Genomic DNA, 22,227 nt, shown 5'->3' on the forward strand with positions numbered 1-22,227 from the left:
GGACCCGCGGTGGGTGAGGCGTTTGGCACAGCATGAAAGGCCCGAGGCTACTTACCTTTGGCTCTTTCCGTTTGTATAAGTTATCCTTGTGCTGAATCCTAACATTTGTCAAAACAGTGAATTCAAAACGCGCCTCGCTAACAGCTGGGCCGTTAGCCGGCCCCGAGAAAGACCCTCCCTTACCTTGAAGTGGATTCTGTCAGGGGCCTGTTTTAAATGGTTAAAACTGTTAGCGGTTGGGTGGCTACATAGCTTTTCTCTCAGGCAGCGAGTGAATCGATTGCACCCGAGCTTATTTTCTGAACACTGTCGTCTTGTTTATTTTCATACCGTTTTCTTCATACTACCTTAAGGGTCAAGCGCAGGGAAACAAACACCTGAAAGAGATAATCTCGGTTTGGGCAGTGAGGTGGTGGCGTGAGTGTCATGTTTCCAAAGACACTTGCAAAATGACTGCAACATAATTAATGTTTTGTTTTGTGTTAGCAAACGTATCTTTGAGGTGGGTGCAGGTGAAATTTACTCAAACCAGGAGATTTTATTTTTTAACTAAGCAATGTAACTACTTCTAAGCAGTTAATAGAGCATTTAAAATAAGAAACAATGATGCTTTTGTTTGGTTATATAAAGTGTCAGCACAGATTAGTGAGACTTGGTTTTTTCCATCCTCTGTCCAAATCCCTGAAGCTAAAATTACAGAGAGTGAAAACTGTTTTACTACCAGAGAGTTTGTTAATGTATTTCAGTTAGTTTATGATTAGGACCGTTCTTAGGGACACTAAAAATGATATTACTGCTCACCTGGTTGAAAATAAGAAGACAAAAATTATAAAGTATTTTAGGGATATTTTAGCTCAGCATATGTTTTTCTCACCCTGTTTGCCTCTAGTGAAATATTTGGTAAAGAATCTATGTTTTCAGTAAAGTATATCTGTATTAGCAAGATGCACTTCTAAAACTTCAGGTATTTTGCAAAGTAGTCATAGGAACTGTCATGCTGTATTGGAACAAGGATGATATTTCTCTGATGACTGTTCATCTCAGGTGCTTTAAAAATGGCATATTTAGTAGGAACATGTTATTCTGAAAAGTGCAAAGAAAAGTGTATTTTTTTAAAAAAATGTATGAAAACGTAAGAAAAAACATTGCCAATACGGAGCTTCTCTCATAATAATTATAATTTAGGTATATGTTTGCACTCTGACATGCTAAGTGGTTTGCCTCCTGTTGGAAAACTCTTACGGTTGCATAGTGCAGAGTTACTGGTAAAAATTGTTCCTTTTTATGAATGACAGAAGACTTTTGATAACAGATTTCCAGGCATTGTTGTATGACACTGTTTTTCCCTTGGGTTATATATTGTGCCCTCATAAAAGAGTTGACATAGAAATTTTTAAGTATTATCATTTGTTTGAAAGTTTTGGACTTAGCAGAGTAAAAATTTACATAGAATTCCATGAGCTGGTATGCATTAGTGCTTAAAGAAAGCTTCTATTATTTTGTTTCTATACTTCAAGACAAAAAATGAACATCAGGAAGAGTGGGAAACATTTTCAATAAATAAATTTTTAGGTTTATATCCTAACTGGAACATCTTTTGATATTCATCTTCAAATCAAAACACAGTAACAACTCTTAATATTCGTAAGACTTGCTGTTACTGGAGGAAACAAAAAACATTCTTATGCAAAGCTTTAGGCTTTATGTGTGATTTCTCAATCTTATGTTACTATCATGGCTTTAAAAGTTATCACCTAGGATTTAGAGAATCATTGAGTAACATGGAGAAATACTCATGTCCATTACTAAACAGGATTTTTTTTTTCTTCTTTTAAGTGAGTTAGTGGATGGATGAAAGTTGGCTTGACCATTGTACTGCTGAAATGTTTTGCTGCTTGAGAGCCGTGAGAAGGTAAGGCATGTGGCTGACCTAATTTACCTTTAGCATACGTTTAAGTGTTTGCTTATGACTCGCATGTGTGTAGAAGTGGTTTGGTATTTTTGTTTAATGCTTATTTCTTTGGCTTTCTCATCTTTACAGCTTGAAGCTTTCAACAGAGCATCTACAGTTGAAAGTCCCTAAAAGCCATATGCCTGCCTGTCCTTGAGTCAGACATTAAAAAGGCTCTCAACAAAACAAGGGGCTTAAAATAGCTTAATTATGAGAAATTTACTGTCTAAGTCTGAATATGATATCCAATATATTACTGCATTTGCATTATTGAGTTATTAAAGCTCAGTGCTTCAAAATGAGTGAATATATGTGTAATAATGAGCTTAATTTAACAAAGCTTTTCAGTGCCAAAGCTGTAAGCCAAAAAGTTAAACTTCAGAGAGATGTGAAGAAAAAGTAAAAAGAAAGCCGAAGGGAATTATTTAATCAATAAATTAAATCAGTCCTAGAGTATGATTGCATAATGTGTTCTAGTGGAGATTGTGTTTCATGTCTTTCAAGAAGTGAAGTCGGCTATTCTCAAAGTGGTTATGACCTTGATTTTAACACAAAGCCTTTCTCTGCTCTTCAAATCTGAATGAAGCTCTTAGGACAATTCTTGCTCCTTGTGAGTGAAGCCATAAGCATCTTTCTTGCATTTTCTCTCTCTAAATTCATTTTAATTCACTTATTTTGTCACTTCACTTGAAGGATGCCTCAGAGTTCTGTCTTTCACCTTCAGTGAATGAATTCTTCCTTCTGTCATGCAGACTAATTTTGGCCTTTGAGCGTTTCTCTTTTAAGCAAGTTCAAAATAGACTTTTGGCTGGAATCCTGAACCTTCCTACTAGCATGACAGTGTTGTTTGGATACAAAACAAGGGAACTGAAGTTAACCATACTTGGCCATTTTTCTTATAGAATACCAGATGGAAGTTTATGATTAATAAACTTGGAAGTATGATTAATAGTTTCCAGGTATGCTGGAGCTCTTTTTACTTAACTACTGGAAACAGTATGCTATGTAGCTCAAGAGTGGATGTGGGAAATGGTACGAGTAAGGTGAAGAGAGAACTGTGCTCCTTACTTCCTCCTAGGAGGATGTGGGTTTCTTGTATGGCTGTTAGTCAAAACTGCTGTCAGGTAGCTGGTTATTTACCTTTTTTTTTCTTTGTTGGAAATAATTTTTTTCCTTTTTACCTCTTTATGTCCACTTGCTACAAAAAAAAAAAATCTGCTTTTTTTTTTTTTTTTTTTAGCAAGACAATTATTTTGGCATTTCCAGATCTCATCCAGTGTGCTTTGCTTCCTTTCTTGCCAGGTCAGGTAGAGGGGATTTTCCTGCACCACTGAGCACCTCTGGCATTTTCTTGTCATTGAGAAGTTTTGCTCTGGTATTGCTGTGGTACTTCACCATCTCCTGCTGTTTTGAATAGAATCATGGGCTAGTCTTAGACTCTTTTTTTCTGAGATGCAGCCAGCAAGGAGGTAGAAGTGTTTGACAGTAATACGTTTTATCTTTTCTTAATCTTCCACTTAATCTATACACACGAAAATTGGTTTTAGTCATAACGGTTTGAAATTTCATCAGTCATCTTACGTTACAGGTTTTCCATCCCACTTTTCTATGAAAACTTACCCTGTTTTCAGCAAGCTGACTTTTAAGACCTATTAATTAAATATTTGCCCACCTCTTAGGCAGAAAACATTGGCTTTAACTGCTTTCATGTTTCTAATTGAAGAGCTGGAAAGGTTGACAGAAAAAAGGTAAAGTAAGGGTCATTGCATCTGCCTGACAACTCAGCTGTTGTCATTTACCATTTGTCAAAATGAAAAATACTGCTTATTGTCTGAGCACAGATTTGGGGGGTTGGTTTTTGGTTTTTGGGACCTTTTTTTATAGTTAATGAAAGCAGTAGGGAAATAATTTCACATGTTTCCGTGTCCAGGACAATTATGTGGTCGAATATGCTGAACAAATAGTTCTTTGTAAAATAGTCTTGCTTACTCTTGTCAATAAAGTTACTAGTTTTATGTGAATTGGAAGCAGCTTTGCCTCCAATTTGGGGCTTTCCTATTTGGGGTTTGCAATTTGAATGATACTGTGAGGAGTGAAACAGCATTGTATTGCTTAACAGAGCAGAATCCCTACCCTTCTGAGTTGCAAACTAAAATGAACACTAATCACAGAGAAAATGGTTGGCCTGTTGAATTTCTTAGCCTGTAAAATCAGCTGCAGGAGAAATCTATTACTAAATACTTACCAGTTCACATTTTCTTGCTGCTTTTATACATACTGTGTCTTGGTAATTAGTTTGCTAACCTGAATATCAGCTTTGAGCTATGGCAGGAAATTTTGGCGGTCTTTAATTCAGAACTTTGGTTTTTTGTTTCATTTCCGTCTTCTGTTATACAGGTGTGCTCATTGGAGAACTATTAATTTATGCATAATTTGAGGTGTTTCATCTTTTGTACTTTCTGAACTTCCTAGAACTTCAGCTTTTCCTTCTGATCTTAGGTGAAACAATCTTCTTACCACTTCAATTTCTTGTAGTCCTATTTCAGTGAAGATTGAAGGGCAGAAAGTATTGTTTTTACCTGATGTCTTCTACGAAAGAGTATCTTTGGAAAAGTAGATATTTTTTTTTTTTAATGGACACAAGTATGTGGACATCATAACCTAATGCAAAACCTATTTTGATTGAATTGTGATTATTTTATTCCTGGGTAAAATTTAATATTCCTTGGCACTGCTTGAAAAATACTGGGTTTGGCTTTTTAACTTGGAGTTTCGAAACTATGTAAAGGTTGGCTTTTAAGAGCAACTTCAGCAACAGCTACAAAAAAAACCACTAAAGCTGGTCTTCATCATTTGAACTACTTGAGTGGGGAATTTTTGAGCCTGCTTTGAGAAAGTAGAGGGAAAAGTTATTGTACATATTTACATGTCTTTAATCAACCATTAGCATCCACCATCTCTCAAACCTGTTGATTTGCTCTGTATAAATAGTTTTGTGAGTCCCAAGGGGAAAAATCCAGAACTCAAACTTATAATACCAGTTTTAATTGATTGTACTTTCAACTATGAATGTTTACTCCATTCTGTCACATTCTAATGTAATTTATCGGTTTGTCACTTGATTGATTGCTTCCTACATAAATATTTTATTACTTTAACAGGTTATCTGTGGAGAAGGTGTTCCTACAGTGTGTTCTTCAGTCAAGAGCTTTGTCAGGAGCTGATGCCATCAATGCTCTCAGACCTTTCTATTTTGCTGTGCATCCAGATTTCTTTGGACAGCATCCCAAAGAGAGGGTAAAAATCTTTTAGTATGCTTTCTTTGTTAATGTGTCATGTATCAACGATGGAAATTTTCTAGTTTTCCTGCTATTAGAGGAAAAAAAAAAAGTAGTATTAGAATTGAATATGGTTCTTACCAGAGAATAAAAAGATGCACTTTGTTTATTTTTAACAAGGATAGGTCCCTTAAACATCCATTATTTATTAGTCTCATTTTCTGTTTAATTGTCACAAAGAAAATAACTGAATCCTTCCAGGCTGATTTATAATACGTATTATTTGCTTTATCACTTTGAAGTGCTGTGTGTTGTATTTGAATCAATTGATTTCTTTAAGCTTGAAAGCCTTAGAAGTTGTGGTTTTTTGGAATGTACAAGAACGCATAAGTATGTATATCATGCAGTTTGTTACTGCAAGATAATTATTCATTTATGCTGAGAATGTGAATTATATCACAATTGTTAAGAACAGCTGGCAATTTGTAAAAACTAATTCTGAATGTGAGATAAAAAAGGTTTAGATGAAAAATGGCCAAATTCATCACCTGTAATGTTTGTTTGTTTAACAGGAAGTAAATGAAAACTCTCTGAAGAGGTTAAATGGCTACTTGGAAAATCTACAGAAACCAGGGTTTCGGTCTTTTAAGCCAACACAGCTTACTTTTTATGTAAGAGAAAGAGAACCAAATTCTTCCAGTGTTCAAGAATCCTTCAGTGCTTCAGGTGCTTTTATATTGTGCAGAATGTATTTTCCTGGTTTTAAATTCTTTCAGATCATTACTTAGCCTTCTGCAGTCATAACGACTTTTCAACTGAATAAAATCCTGTTAAACAATGAAAATGCTTATTAGATCAGAGAGCCAGGACCATCCCAAGTAATTAAACATCTTAAGCTATAAAAAGCATTGAAAGAATGAGAAATAACAAAGTTGAGGTCAGGTTTCAGTATGAGGAAGTAAAAAACAGCTTGATGTAGAGGATAATTTTTCTGCTTTTAATACTGTTGTCACATTTAACTGGAACAACAGTTGGGTATTGCTGATAACGTGTAGTAACCAATGTCCTATAATGCTTGTATGATCAGTAGGAATTTACTCTGTAAGCAGAAGTTGTATAATATCTGAAGCTTCACTTTACCACATTGTCTCTTAGCTGTGAGACTACAGAAAATATTGCCGAGTTGAGAATATTGGTTATGATTAACTTTATTCTACGTATTTGTGATGTACTACTGTGCCTTATCTAACAGATAAGTTCTATATTCTTTACGCTGCTGCTCAAAACACTTGAGCAAATTGTGAGGAACCCTAGTACTAAAAAACAAAATCATACTGTTTTTCAAGAAAATAGTAGTGTTATGTCCAATCTACCTAAAATAACAGTTGAACTGGTAGCTGTTTTCTGCTCTTGAGTCTAATACTTGCTTGCTTTCTAATGGGGCAGTTAGGCCCGATAGCTAAGTGATGGGACATAGTTTTACCCAGTGTGCAAGTGTCACATTTTGTTCTGAAGCTTCTGTTCATAGCCTGTGACAAGCTATTGTAGTACTGTGTTTCTACAGTGAATTATATCCAAAGTGATGATCAGTAATAATGTGGATTGTGTAGAGTTGTTGGACAAAACTGCGACCCACTGCTAAAGTGAAAGCATATTTTCTGGGGTTATGCTGGATCTGTAGCTAGGTTTGTGTTTTGTCCAATGATTTGGGTAATTAAAACAGCTCTATTTATATTTTTGAACATGTACAGTTTTAAAGTTTAAACTATATGTGAATTTTGTAGTGAGTATTGGAATAACAATATCATAATAATTTCCAACTACGTATGCCTAGTTTGGGTTTTTGTAAGATGAGAGAAATGTGAATGCATTTTAAATAACTAGTTAAATAATACTGATTTTGTGGGACTTGTATTTTATAGGGTTTCGAGCAGTCAGTTTTACATTACATACTAGGGATCTCCTGAGCACAGTATTAGATATTCTCAACTCCTGCAGTTTATCTACGGAGCATATTCAGAGTTTGAATGTGAACTCTCAGCCCCACAAGGAAGCAAAAAGCACAGTGAACAGACCTATCAAATGGGATAAGACATATTATTCATTTACTGGATTCAAGGATCCTGAGGAGGAACTAGAACAAGCCCAGAGAGTGGAAACAACTTTAATGTATGTAAGGCTTTTATTTAACTTATTTTTGTAACCTAAATTGGTCATATTCTAATGCTGTTGTTTTTAAAAGGCAATCTAAACAATACAAAACTTTATTGTCCAACATGTAATTCTGTCACTCTTTTTATAATTAAAGAGAGTTCAGATGAGCTTCTGGGATAAATGTAGTGCCAGCTAAGCTGAGGCATTCTTATCTCTCTGCCCAGCGTTCATATTTGGTCAATCTAGTTTTGATTGATCTAGTTTTTCAGCTGTGTGGAATATTTGTGGCCATTCAGAAGGAGGCAGAGGTTCCACTTGCTCCAAATAGCTCTTTGCCTCTTGCAGGACTTCTGTAACACAAAACTACACAGCTATTAACTTTATTGTTAGTATTTCATTATGACATTCTGTTGGGGGTGGAGTGGGAGATAATACATGAAAACTAATGTTAAAAAGTTTTAATTTTGCCAGATATCTTATTGTTGTGCTTCTGTTTGCTGTTGAGCATATCAACCTTAATATTTAAATTGAGGCAATTACAAATACTGAATTTGCATTAAATGCAGCATGTTGTGTATTAGAAGTTGGTTGCTTATAAAATCTGCATGTGCTCATTTTGGGGAAGGATGAACAATACTGCCTTGAAAAGCTTGTAACAATGAGAGGTGACATTTGAAATAAATGCAGAACTGTGGTTAGTAATATCTTCAGAGCAAAGAATACCCCTCATCCTGCCTAGCACCTTGCAAATAAAACTACTGCTATAATATATGCTACTGTAAAACACTTAACTGGGAATTAACACACTGGAGAATATTTTTATGTATTTTTACACATTTACAAGAAATGCCATGAACAGTTACATATTAACAGTCTGGTTTTAATACCTAGCCATTTGGCACTGGGCCTCTCTTTTTGCTTCCGAGTTTGAATTTCTTTGCTTAGAATACAGTATGAGAACAGAAGTATTCATTTGTAAAAATAAGAATATGAAAATAAGTATGCTATGAACAAAGGCTAAATCTCTTAAAGAGTAGATTTTTTCCTAGAAATATAATGATCTGTTTATTGAAAGTTTTAGATGTACTCCATGAGTCAAGTTTGCCTGGTTGTGATTATTGACAAAAGAACTGTAAAACTTTGACCTCCGTAATCTGTGTTCATCCCAGCTCTGTAAGAGTTACCTAATTTAGTCCTCTAGTACCACCTCCCTTGTTTGATAGTCTACTATGATCACTTTGGGTTTTTTTTTTTTAAAGACAGGTGTGTGGGAACTAAAGCACTAACTTCTGAAGCTGCTCCCCCCTAAATCCCACTAATCTGCTGCTCTACGCCTTTCACACCTCTGAGTCTTACGGTTATAACACTTGTCAGCGTCTTTTGGTTCGGTTTGATTCCCTAGTCCCCCCCAAAGACATTAAGTGCCAGGTTTTCCTTTGTAGATATCTTAAAGTGAATCATTTAGCAATTTCAGTTTCTGTCCTCTACTTCTAAAATATCCCTTTACCCGGTAACTTGAAATAAAACGTTAATGTTAACAGTAAGAATTCAATGAGTTGTGCAGTTTGCATGAAAGATAATACAGAATGCCTCCACTGTTGGGGGTTTTTTTCTTCTCTTCTTTCAGATCCTGGCTAGATGATAATGAAGCAAGTGCAGTAAAAAAGCTGAAAAAGAGTTTGCCACTTAGAAAAGAACTAGAACGTTTAAAATTTGAACTCTCTCATCAACTCCAGCTCTCAGATATCAGGTAATAAATTAGATCAGTTGGACTTGCACTAAGACAGTCAAAGTGAGAAAGTGTTGTGTAATACTACACCGTGAGATTTAAAGGCTTATTCCAGCAAAACAGCTATATTTTATATGTGTAAAAGTGTTATTGCACTGAATAATATTTTTCTAGGAGAATCTGATTGGGACCAAAGTCTCCTGTTACAATCTGTTCAAAAAGACCTAGTATTTGTAACTAATAACGTAGGCTCCAGTTGAGGCAAACGTGTAAGTGCTTGAAATAGGACCTCTGTGTGTGCATTAATTGGGGTGTTTTGCTGGATAAAATTGCTCTTCCTGAATTCAAGTGAATATCTACAAAGGTAACTAGATTGTCAGTGAAATGCAACTTTCCACATGATATGTATTGACATCCTATGAAGACTTAATAAAAATGTTCTTTCTAATTAATGTCTTGTTTCCCCCACTCCAGAGGAGGAGGGTATTTGTTTGCTTGAAAGGCCTGAGTACAGTTAGTGATCCTGATTCTTCAGAATATTTTTCTGGAAAATAACTTATCCTTTTTTAACTTTTGTGCCTTCAGATGAGGATGTTCTTAAGTGGGATATTCAGGATGGGAAAAGGCAGGGTATTCAGCAATGAAAGAATACACTCTGGGGGATTGTTTCAAGGACTAGTCTGTTAAGTTCTTCTTTTAACCAGGAAAGAGAGAGCTGGAGCTTCAGAAATTGTACTTTTGTTCCTTTCACCCTGTAAAAGACCCTGGCTTCATTTAAGATGAAGCCAGTTTTTTTGAATACAATTTCTAATTCTCTGCAACTGTGCTGCGGTGAGTGTTTTTAAATTTCTGAAACAGTCTTCAGTATTATATATATAGGTCTGGTCTTATTCATGGCTTATATTTAGTTTTCTTATAGTTTGTGCTTTTAAAATACACTAAAACTATTGTGTTCCATGAAGAGTTATTAACCTTCGAAGAATGATATTGTCTTAATGCAGAAAGGATTGTGAATGTCAGAAATCTGACAAGCATCTTAATAAGAAACTACTACTTGTGATCCTTCAGTCTAATGCTAGCATTCACAGAGGTTTGAAAAAATAATGGGGTCGTTGGCTTCATTCCATAGATAAGTTTAGGACAACTGAAGAGAAGGTAGGATCTATAAGCCACCTTTTTACATTCCTGTCTGGTGCTACTGAAAGCAAAGTGGTACTGTTAGGTAACAGTAAATATTTTTTCGAATGAGTTGCATTATAATAGGTTGAATTGCCTCATAAGTGCTGTGGCATAGTGCCATCCTATGCTTCCCAAAGAGTGATTTTTTGCCAGTTAGGTTTCCCTAAACAAAATGATGTGGGTTGACCCCAGCCAGAACCGCCAGCACCCACACAGCCTCGCACTCATACACCCCATGCGGGATGGGAGGAAGCAAATAGGAAGAGCAAAAGAAAGCAAGCTTATGGATCAAAGTACAAATTTAATAGGTGAAGTGAAGCAAAGTTGTGTGTGCAAGCAAAGCAAAAGGAGTAGTTCATTCACTACTCCCCATTGGCAGGCAGGTATTTAGCCCCTTCTGGAAAGCAGAGCAGAGCATGTCTGATGCTTGCTTCAGAAGACAAACGCCATAACCACGAGGGTCCGCTTGCTGAGCGTGGTGTCATGTGGTCTGGAATATCCCTTCGTTCAGCTGGAATCACCTGCCCTGGATTCATCCTCTCCCAGCTTCTTGCCCACCCCAGCCTACTCACTGATGGAGGGGGGCAGAGTGGGAAGTAAAAGCAAAAATCTGGACGCTGCCAGCACTGCACAATAGCTAAAACAATAGTGTGTTATCAACACTGTTCTAGTAAAAAATACAAAACACAGGGATGCTATGAAGAAAATTCACTCCATCCCAGACAGACCCAGTACAATAAGGGAACGATAATTTCCCACTTTGAGACAGTTTTATATTGGCTGGAAGTTTGTAAAAGGATGTAATTTTTCAATACACTGGGACAACCTTGCAATTTAAATGCTTTTTGAAATTTAGTTACGAGTTTGATCTGTGATGGATGAGATGTCAAAACATTATGTATTAAAGTCACCAATGTAACACCTGCCTCCCATATGGCTTAACAAAAATTATTCCACTGTAAAATAAGAAAAAAAAAACAACAAAACAATAAAAACAACTTACCACTGGAATCCTAGTAGTGTTTTGGTCTAGGAACTCAAAGGAAAAAAAGAACAAAGTCCTTATATACAGCATTTGCTCCTCTAGAAAAACATTACAGTGTACAAACAGACACTGCATGTAACATGACTGAACCAAATACTGGTTGCCATTTCCTTACCCCCTTCTCATTGGGAGAGAGATTTGCAAGTTCTGCTCTGTCTACCAGGTTTTAGATTTGTTTTTCCTATGTCTGGTTTTATTCTTTGGGGGTTTTTTGGCACTCACTTTAAGAAAAACTGAAATACTTAGGCATTTTATCTGTTCAAATAGCATATGACAATGGACAGCTTTTCAGTAGGCCTTTTATTACTCTTGGAGTGCTATTTTGATTTGTTTGTGTTATAAGGCTTTTGGCTGCATCTCAACTTCTGTGATTTTGTTTATTTTTTAAATAATGTTGACAATGAAATACTCTCAATTATATTTTTATTTAGGTGGCAAAGAAGCTGGGGTGTTGCTCACCGCTGTAGCCAACTACACAGTCTAGGTCGCTTAGTCCAACAGAGACCTGAAGTATTAAAGAATGTTAAAGGTATTTCTGTTGCTTGTTTCACAGATCCTAATATAGTATTGATACAAAGATGAGCGTGAGTCTTCTGTGACAAGGGAGCTTTAGTTCTTTTCACAACTGCTTTTGAGAACTGCAAAAACAAACCTGTCAGGCTTGCAAGAACCTGCATTTAAGCTACTGGGTTGTTTTTTAAGTGACCATTCCTATCTGCTACACTCAGCTTCTATTTTACTTTGTAATAAATGCAAACTGAATGAGTTGAGGGCACTAGACTTAGTACTAATAATGAAAGTAAAAAATCCAGCCTGAACCTCTGAAAGGTAGAGGTAGCAATAGATTGTTACCCATGGTAGATGAAAGATAGAAATGTGAGTAGCTCTCCAAAGAGTCAATATAAGGAGGACTTACTAGAATACCTTTAAAATTGTATTGTCTTCTCTTACCATGCATGTTCCATAAAATACCTATATTATAGTCTGTATTTTCTCAGGAAAAACTAAAATACTCTGTAAACCTGACCTACTGTTCTTCTCATACAGTGGTTTGACCTGTAGCAGTAGCTGTTTCCTCTAATTGCAACTCCCACATTTTATGCCTGTCTGCAGATGCTCAGTTTTTAGTGGCTTTCATTTGAGGGTTCACCTAATCCTTTGTCAAAAGACAGACCGGGTAGGACAGTAAGTAGTAGTTTTAAGTTGTATCAGGTTTCTAGTTAGTTTCTTTACCTAAGCATGCTAAGGATTTAAAGTGTTAGAGAAGTCTGTCTTGTGAACCTGTTGTAGACTCCATCTTTGAATATCTTTAATAATATACTGGACAGATACTTGTCAGTAATTATACAGGTACAGTTGATCTTGCCTTGGGGTACAAGGATGGACCAGATGCCTTAGAGTCAGTGTTGCTTGCTCTTAAGGATTTTGGAAAACTGATGTCTGAGAGCAAGAGCTTGTATTTAAGCCTTGTCTTGTAGATTAATACATCACACTGAAGACCTTTGTGGAAGCTTATTTTGGTAAATAGTTGCCTATGCTTTTACCCTGAAGAATTCTTGAGGATCTTTGTGCTTCACTTAGACTCAAAACTGATTTGTCCCCCTAAAAGTAAACATAGTATTATCCTTTTATGTTGCCTGTATTCTTTCTTTTAAGAGAAAAAGAACAAGAACCTAATGTGAAAGTGTTTCTTACAGCTTGCATGTTGCAGAGATTTCTGTGGAAGTAGTGTTGAATGGCTGTGCTAATAGTTCTTTGACTAATCTTTACCTTATATGTACTTTAGGCATGCAGCATATATTCCTACCGTATACATGATTTGTACAGATTCTTTGAATATGCTGTCTACTGAGACTTTCTCTTATTTTAAAAGTAGTTTTTGTAAGAAAAAGTCCATTTAACTAAAAATCTATCGTTTAAACAGGGAGAAGGCAAATGCTAGGTAAGGTTTGTATGGAAAAAAAGTTCTTGAACTAGAGTTTTCAAAAATCAGTCTTTCAAATTTTGATAATAACAAAGGCACCTGCTTGCATGTGTGTGTGTTGCAGAAATGTGTTGCTTGTGACATGTCAGTAGCATAGTTAAGCCTTAAATAATTGTGGGAATAATTGCAATAACACAAATTAGAAGAGCGCTTTGTTCAATCTTTAGGACGCACAGTGGTATTTACAGACCGTTCAGGTATGAGTGCAGCAGGCCACATAATGCTGGGGACCATGGATGTTCACCACCACTGGACCAAAGTAAGAAGATTTCAAAGTAAATGATAATGCTTCGTTACAACTTTTTTTTTTCTTTAAACCATAACCAAAATATTAATTGGTTCAGATGACTGAAGAGTAATTTAAAGCAAACACATAGCTACTATCTTTAGCATAACTGTGAACATTGCATTCTGACTTTAATCCTGTGATACTAACATTTTTTGTCAGATCTTTACTGTTGTTTTCACTAACAAATCAGTCCTACTCCTGATTAGATACAAAGAAAAATCATTTATTATACAGTGTTCCAGTCTACTCATCAAGCACTGGCAGAATATTTCATTATCCATGAAGAGCTCATTCCCATGAAGAATTTAGGAATTCTATTCAGATTTTTTGTAAAAATGGGATTTAAAGGGAGTTGTGAAGTGGTCATTTCAGTCAGTGGCTGCTAAACAACCCTGTCACACCACTTTGTTCTTTTAGGCAGATAATGTGGATGTTGCAGAAATATCTATTTAGTGACTTTGCAAATTCTGCTGCCGCTTCTGTAAAGTTTAGAGTTGACTAGCTTTCTGGCCGTCCTAAATGACAAAGTATTAAATACAAAGAACCACAAAATATGTAGCAATATCAGCATGTCACTTAAGGAAATTTTCTTGAATCTTGATTAATGAAATGTTATTGATAGTTATATATCAAAATAATCAGTGGAATTTCATAGTTGGGAATATAGTTGGAATATCAGAATATTTTATATTCCAATCAATTAATAATACGAAAATTTAACACTCAATCCAAATCTTCCTCTGGTGGTTGTTTGACTTTTCACCTATATGTGTCACTGAGGAAGAAGACAAACCACAGTTTGTTAATGTGAATGATTTACAAAGAGCTTAAACTGAGAATTTAATGCAAAAGTTTCTGCTCTGAGATTTGCAAGTGTTGATAGTCATTGGAATAAGTGTTCTGTTGATTAGTGCTGAAAAACCCACTCTTTTCCTTGAAAAGAGAAATGCAAAGTATTGTGCAAATGGGACTGTGTAGAGTTGGTTGTGATGGTAGTATTTGCTTTGGAAGACAGAGAAGAGGTATGTATTTGAATTTGAAATCAAGGGCTTTTTGTTTTAAAATGCACTGAAGATCATGTTAGGTGATACCCAGAAAAAGTCAGTGAAAATCTTCACGAGATTGGTTAGCCGCTTATTTTAGAGAACAGGATTTTTTGTCCAAATCTAACCATTTTAGAAAGCAGTCATGAGTGCTAGTACTTTTGTTAGTAATTATTAGAAAGAGGAAGCAGTAGAATAGTGTCCAGCCTGTAGAATGCTTGGTCAGAGACACAGTATTTAGAGGATTTCTGCAGTTTTCTTCTAACCTCCATGGAAATGCTGAACTAGTGGATTTTATTGTGCCAAAAGCTGCTCTGTTTCTACTACTGTCTTGGATTTCTAAAGAGATTATTCTGAAATCACTTGACTTGTTCCAGCAGCAGTATTTTTTTTGTAATAAACTGTGTTCTAGTAATAACTGGGTAGATGGTAAGTAGCGACTATTACTAAAGACTTTACTCTTTCACTTGTTGCCTTGTTCCAGCCTTCTCCCTATCACACCTTCTGTGTCTCAGCTCACAAGTCTGATCACTTCTTAACCTTTTCTGATATAGTTTTTGTAAATCAGAGCTCTGCTACCTTCCTCCTTTCTCCTCCCTTCAGACTCAAGATGAGCTATGTTACCATCAAAACCTTTGGAAAGAAAGAGTTCCAGCAACAGAGACTTCTCTTTTTTGAGAATTAGTATAAATTAGGCTGGCAAAACCCCTTTTAACTGTATGTGGAATAGCTCTACCACTATAACTATGGGGATAAATATTTTATGTAAACCTCAGATTATATTTTTTTCCTCTATATACAGACTATTAATTTCTGTGTGTGTGTGTGTATATATATATATATATATATATATATATATATTAAAAAAAATAAAAAGAGGACATCCTTCAGTCTTGCTACAGTCTTTTGGTGCCTATATAGCATAAATACTGAAAATACTTATGAGCTTATTCCATTATGTCTTGCCCCAAAATATATATACTTGATATTTCTTATTTTTTGTATTCTTTCATTATTTTTTTTTTCCATTTGGTTCCATGTTTGCATTGTTACATGTATCTTCTTTTACAGTTTGTTATTTTTTTCATGTTTTATGCTTCATAACATAGGAAATGTTTGTGTGTGTGCACAGATTTTTGAGAGATTGCCAAATTATTATAAACTTCAAAAAAGGCTACTGTTCTTGGAAGATCGGATAAGCCAACTTCTGGGAGGCATACAAGTAATATATATTGAAGAACTGCAACCACTCTTGACTCTAGAAGAGTACTACGAGACTCTGGACTCTTTCTATAATAAATTACGTGACAGTAGACTACCTTTTCATCCTCGCAGTTTGCGAGGCTTGCAAATGGTTTTGGAAAGGTAGGTATTTTCAGGAAAGGTTTCTTCCTTTTAGAGCTTGTACTCATTCTTTTTTTTCTTGTTACACTGATCATTGCTTTCACCAAGAAGAAAACTAATACTGTCTTGGACTCACATTATGTTAGTGTTTTTGTCTCTAGAGCTTTTAAGTGCCTTTTTATGAGTTAAGAAGGAATCAGATTGAAGAAAATCCTGATTATTTCATGCAAGTTATGTCCTTATCCTACAGTGTTGTGCTGGGTTAAATCAAAGGTTTTATTCTGTCAGGTCAACACTCAGCTGTGTATGATGATGATGCTGTTTATATTTTTTTGAGTATTGTTGACAGTTGTTTTTAAAATGTAATTTTAAAAAAGCTTTATGTATGATGCTTTTGTATTCCTATGAACCAAACTTGATTTTTTACCAATTATTCTGATTGTAATTAATTGATACTCCTTTTATGTTCAGAATTCATTGTGAAAGTAATTAATGTAAATAGTTGCATTTAAAAAAAAAAGATACCTTGTTTTTTACTTCCATCATGTTTCATTAGTGACAGATATGCACCAAGCTTACATGAATTTGGACACTTTATGATCCCAACGGTCTGTGATCCAACAACCCTTCAATGGTTTATTTTTGCCAAAGCACAGCAAGCAAGGGAGAATCTGAAAAGAAAGGAGGAGTAAGTGTTCATGTGACTCGATACATTTAGCTTCTGAAAATCTTTGCATGTCATATGTTTTATTTGGAGGAGGAGGAGAACTTTGAAGAATGTATTCATGGGGTTTTGGTGGAAAAAACTTCCGTTTATAAAATAGAACTTTACCCATCATCTTAAAAGTTAAAAATTTCAGCATTCAGTGAACACAGTTGTTAGAAAATACCCATCTTTCACCTTGTAGTAACAGGTGTACTTTATTCAGAAATAAAAGATTTTTTGCTTACAAGACAAAATTACATTATTTTTTTACACTTATTTCCCAAAAGGAGAGGTGGGGTTTTATTTAAAAAGAGACCATTTTATTGAATGAGAGAAAACCCTAACTTCTATTAATGTTACTTACGTTGTGACAGGGTATTAAGAACATGAAGTAAAGGTACTGGTTTTATTTTGCATAAAATACTGTGATAGGGTGTTGCTGTCCTTTTAGATGTTGTTACTGCAAGTTTATTTTTCTGCTTTGGAAAGCTTTTAATGAATTGTTGAAATATCGCACTGTCATCAGTGTATATAAGTGATGTATAGATCTAGATATTTTTTAATGAAGGTTATTTTAGGCATGAGTCTCACTGAAGGCTTTATTTTTAGCTCTCTTAAGACCTGATTACTTGAGCGGATATGTTTTGGAGATGGACTTTGGTAAAACATGGAGGTTTGTTTGGAATTTTTCTATAACCCTACTCCAGCTTTGAAGTTAGATTATTTTGCCGTACAAATTACAACTGCTGAATAGCTTTCTATGTAGCTGTCCATCTGTGACAGCTGAAAAAGTATTGTCTGTAGAGGTTGGGAGGGAGGTTGTAGCCAATGTATGCATTTGCATTTGGGTGACTGACTCTCCAAAAAATCTCACACTACCCCACATTATAAAGACACTAATGCAGGAAAAATGTGGGGCTCCCCTCAGAGTAGAAGCAGCTGTGTTGTAAGAATGTAAAAGCCAAGCTAAATATCTCAGCTCTTCTGTTGTGTGTTGGATGATTGCTGGTTTGTATAAAATAGTAAAGAGCAGCTATACTGGATTGTATCAAAGGTCTGTCCCCATCATCTATTTGCTTACAGGAAGGCTGTATGAATGGGGCAGAAAAGACAATGGGGTTTTTTACTCTATATTCCTTCCCAGTTTCTGGCTGACTGCACTTGAGAAAATACCTGACGTTGGAAACATTATCTCACATTAAGAGCATTCAGTAGATCTTATTTTTTCCCCCTTAATTGTCCAGTTATTTTTGAGCCAACTTACACTTTGTGGCTCCAAAATATCCCATGGCAACAAACTGCAGAGTTGAATTACATATAGCATATGTATATATGAAGGAGAGAAGAGGTGTTCTTTGTTTTCTAGACCCACAGCCTGGTGATTTCATCTGTCATTCTCTTGTTCTTGTGCTGTAGGAAATACAAAACAATCATTCTGAATTTACCACCTTTTTTTTTTTTTTTTTTTTTTTGCGGGTAGTCATATTTCCCCTTGGTTGTCTTTTTATTGAACTGAAAACTCCTTTTCCACATAATGCTTCCTTGAACACAACCTGTTCTGTACCTCCTGATTTCCCTTAGCGTTCTGTGGTTGTTAAAGAGACCCTGAGACGAAAATATTTTGAGATGTACTGAATTTACTTTGCACGTGCAGATGAGCATTCTACATGCAGTAAATAGCATAGTGTAGCTGGAATTCTCTATGACCTGATGCCCTGGGGAGTTCAAATGCTGCCGCTTTAGAAAATTGTCTTATCTGTCAGCCTTCTAGTAATGCAGGATTTAGTATGTATTTACTTCTCCCTCCCTTACTTTTGTGAAGTATCAGTTATGTATTGTGATAGAGGTGTAAAGCCTCCTTGTGGAAGTGATCTAAAACGTGCAGTTCTCACTATGTGCAGCTAACTACATCCTTCAAGGGAGCTTGAGTTTTCACTGAACAGGAGGGCTGGCACTCAGTTAATAGGGAATGTGCTCTGGAGGGTGATGTCAATAAGATAGGGTCAGTAGAGATGGCAGACTTGTTCCAGGTTTAACTCACTGGCTCACTTCAGCCCTGACTGCCAGAGCTGGGCTGGGCTCTTGCAGAGCGGTCTGAGTGCCCCAGCACAGTGTAGTGCCTTGCAGGTACATGGAGATCCCATACTGAGCTCTGGAAAGAGTGGTGGCCAGACCCTACAATAGTGTTTTCACACGAGTCAGATACTCTCAGTAGCTGTGTCTGTGCTTATCTTGGGCTGATTCACATTCCAGTGGCTCTGCAGATGTCCTGCTGCTTTGTAGCTCCTCCCCTGTTCAGCACAGGGTCTGTATTGTAGGACAGCGATGGTGCTGTTTCTGTAACCAAGCTGGCTCTGGAAGTATAGCTACATTAATGTGGCACAGTGCCTGAGCTACCTGAACCTGTCTGCATCAGATGATCCACAGTTCCAGTGACTCTTAATTCTGCACGTTAACTTAATTTCTGAGTAACTTGAGTTTCCCATGCATTGTCTTGCCATGCTTTGTTTGGGAGGAATGGAAAAAATAATCTGCGAGCTATGAATTTAATATTTCATATACTTCTTGCAATTAGTAAGTTATTAACACATTTAATATGCATCAGGTGGCTGTAACCTGTCATCTGTTGTCTCTGATGACATGCAGAGTACTGGTCTTATTTAAAAAGAGTAGTTACTAACATGATTTTATTCTTAAAGCTTACATTTCCAGGGCTTTTTAAGTACTTCATTAAAAATGGAGCCTCATATGATTTTTATTTTGGTATTTTTCCCCATTACGTTGTGAGCAAAAAAAGTCATGGCTTTCAAATGTGATTCTGTGTAAGCATGCTGTTACCCATAGTCATGGAAGCATGTTCAGTCTAGCCTCTGAGGTGTAGACATGGGTATCAACCTGCACAAAAATGTCAGCTGTACCATAGCTGTACATGAAGTGACACTTTTGTTTACATGCATATAATCTACAAATTTACTTATTTCAAGGGTTTTTTTTAAGAGCTGACATTCTAATTTTGTCACTGTATGTTGTCTTCATTTGCTAGGATGATGATTACAGAAAAAGAGCTAATCGATACTTCCACTGAAAAATTTTCTTTGGATCGGCTGTATAAGGAACCCAGTGTTTCCAGTGCACAGATGATAGATTGTTGTAAGCGACTGCTAGAAGAATCGTTGCCATACCTACAAGGCATGCACCTTTGCATTTCGCATTTCTACTCTGTGCTGCAGGATGGAGACCTGTGTATACCTTGGAACTGGAAAAACTGAGGACATGTCTGATAATCAGATTAATTGTTTATTTTCTGTAAGAGGCTATAAATACGAATGTTTTTAAGAGTAAATTATTTAAATCTGTATTTTGATATCAATATTCAACCCACAAATTTTCTTCTAACTGCTGCTCAAAAAGGATTGGAGACAATTTGCACAATGCACAGTATTGCCAGTTCTGGGAAAGACATCTGTACATTCTCCATACTACTGTAGGAGTCCCAGTGCATGGGAGCAGTTGTGAAACCACATTTTTGTAGTGAATTACAAAAATATATTAAATTGCAAGTCTGCAAAAATGTACATGTGTATTTATACATTAATATTGCCAGATCTTCTTAAACAGAGTGTATGACTCAGGACATTGTGTCTGCTTAAGGGTTTCACTGAATGCAGAGATTGAGTACATGAGTTATCTAGTGTCATTATTGGCATTTCATATTCCTACCTCTTACTGAATTAAAAAAAAAAAAAGACAAAAAACTATCAGTATTTCTGCTTCACAGGAGAAAGCAGTACATTAACTTGGAAACAGCAGTATTTCATACACTGGTCCAATGTTGTTGCCTTAGAATTTCAAAATATTGTCTGCAGTTACTTTAAAGGAGATGTCATTCTCATTTTGTTTTCTGTCATTTGCTTCATAAACACAGACAGTCCTCTACTTACACTAGAACAGATTGCAAATCCCATTCACAGCACTTAAAACCTGAGTAGTTTTATGTGACATCTCAAGAAAGGAAGCATTGATTTCTGTGGGATTGTCTGCGAGAGTAAGTACTTCTCAGTGAGAGCAAGGAGTTTGCAGTAAGACAAATGTGTGTCTTTACTGGTACAAGTGTGAATGTATGTCAACACTTTCTCATTGTAATACGTGCCAAGGTGTGCTTTGTATTAGGGTTACTACTTTGCAAAATATCTTTTGAGGAGAACCAACTGCTTAATGTTTCTGGACTTGAATTCACCTATAACAACTGGCAAAAAAAGAGTCAGATATTTACTTGTATTTATATTTGTATTGAGCAGGGAAATTGTTATGGTTCTCTGCTTTCTCCTGTTGAAAGACTCAGTGTCAAGTTGTTTATTATGTTGCCAGACTTAAAAACCTCCACTGTGATCTAAAACATGTCAGTTTTAAAACATCAAGACAGAAGCTGTGACTTTCTCAGGCCTATAATTCAGATAGATTACTAGCAATTCCTGTATAGGTTCTGAAGACTTGTTCGTAGTTTCTTTTAAGTAGTTAACTTCCACTGCATGTTACTTCTCCGTACTCCATCTAGCATTCATGATACTGTCCGTGTCCTAGTTGTGCTGAGCAAGTGAGCTGGTCCCATCAGTTGTAGCCCATCAATATTCCCTGTAACAGCTCTTTGAAAGCAAGGTGTCTTCAGGAGTAAAAGCTGAGTGTAGTAAATTTTTTTTCTTACTTGAATTGAATGGCCCCTTACAGGTCTTCAGGCAAGGAGCAGCTGTCCAGTTTGATTGCAGAGGAGATACAATAGAAAACAGTCTGGCTGAAGGTGAGTAGGCTCAATCAAGAGCCTGGTGTGATTCTGTGAAGACTGATGCTAATGTCACAGAAAGCCGTGACTAGACCTAGGGACCTTCTCTTTGCAGCATAGAGAAAACTATAACTGGCTGGAGAAGGAGACATAAGCTGTAGAGAGCCTTTAACGAAATAGAGCATAGGATGTTTCCTTAAGTAAAATGGGGCAGTGGAGACCTTGACCTGGAATGGGAATCGGAGTAGGCAAAGGCAGCAGACAAGAGGGAACAGGACTGAGTTTAAATATGGAAGCAGTGAAAATAGCTGCTGTTAAACATTTCCAGTCTGGGATAGATCTGAAGATTCTCACCATTCCTTCTAAGGGGAAATAGCAAAAATCCTCTGGCAAAATGTGTCAGCCCTCAAAGGGTGGCATGGCAGCCTGTTTTTCTGATAGTTCCCTCCAGGCTGAGGTCTTGGGTCTGTGCAGTAAGCCAGAGTTCCAGTCCTGCCGCTATCCCACCAGAGAGGTGGTCAGCTCAGGTGCCATGGGTGTGGTCCTTCCCTTTCTGCTAGGCTTTGGGTTTTGTTTTCTGAGTTCTGAAGGAGATGCATGTCAGAATCTAAAACTGCTCAAAAGTTGAGCAAGATAAAAATTAAGGTTGCATATAAGTCAGTAATTCAGCATGGTAAGGTCTGGGTGTTAACAGTTATTTTGTAGTGCACTTTCTGTAAATCAGTTTTACTGCAGAATGGTCGAGTTG

At 36.3% G+C, this 22,227-nt stretch overlaps 1 protein-coding gene across 1 annotated transcript; it reads left to right on the plus strand.

Annotated features, from left to right (window-relative positions):
- Positions 1 to 1,840: 1,840 nt before the first annotated feature.
- Positions 1,841 to 20,275, plus strand: TCAIM (T cell activation inhibitor, mitochondrial). Its single transcript, XM_026841826.1, has 10 exons — positions 1,841 to 1,912; positions 5,113 to 5,248; positions 5,802 to 5,955; positions 7,152 to 7,398; positions 9,011 to 9,133; positions 11,768 to 11,865; positions 13,488 to 13,579; positions 15,785 to 16,017; positions 16,553 to 16,684; positions 19,746 to 20,275. The coding sequence occupies exons 1-10, from the start codon at positions 1,848 to 1,850 to the stop codon at positions 19,969 to 19,971; spliced, it is 1,506 nt and encodes a 501-aa protein (XP_026697627.1). The 5' UTR covers positions 1,841 to 1,847; the 3' UTR covers positions 19,972 to 20,275.
- The last annotated feature ends 1,952 nt before the right edge of the window (positions 20,276 to 22,227 follow it).

The sequence above is a fragment of the Athene cunicularia genome (genome assembly GCF_003259725.1).
Source record: "Athene cunicularia isolate RWA chromosome 2 unlocalized genomic scaffold, athCun1 chr2_part1, whole genome shotgun sequence".
Taxonomy (NCBI): Eukaryota; Metazoa; Chordata; class Aves; order Strigiformes; family Strigidae; genus Athene; species Athene cunicularia.

What these genes read in the sequence shown, in the direction of transcription:
- TCAIM (XM_026841826.1), top strand. Translation starts at nt 1,848, where the DNA reads ATGGATGAAAGTTGGCTTGACCATTGTACTGCTGAAATGTTTTGCTGC. An exon ending in AGAGTGGAAACAACTTTAAT is followed by an intron (nt 7,399 to 9,010) that starts GTATGTAAGGCT and finishes CTCTTCTTTCAG; the next exon opens with ATCCTGGCTAGATGATAATG. An exon ending in AATCTGAAAAGAAAGGAGGA is followed by an intron (nt 16,685 to 19,745) that starts GTAAGTGTTCAT and finishes TTCATTTGCTAG; the next exon opens with GATGATGATTACAGAAAAAG.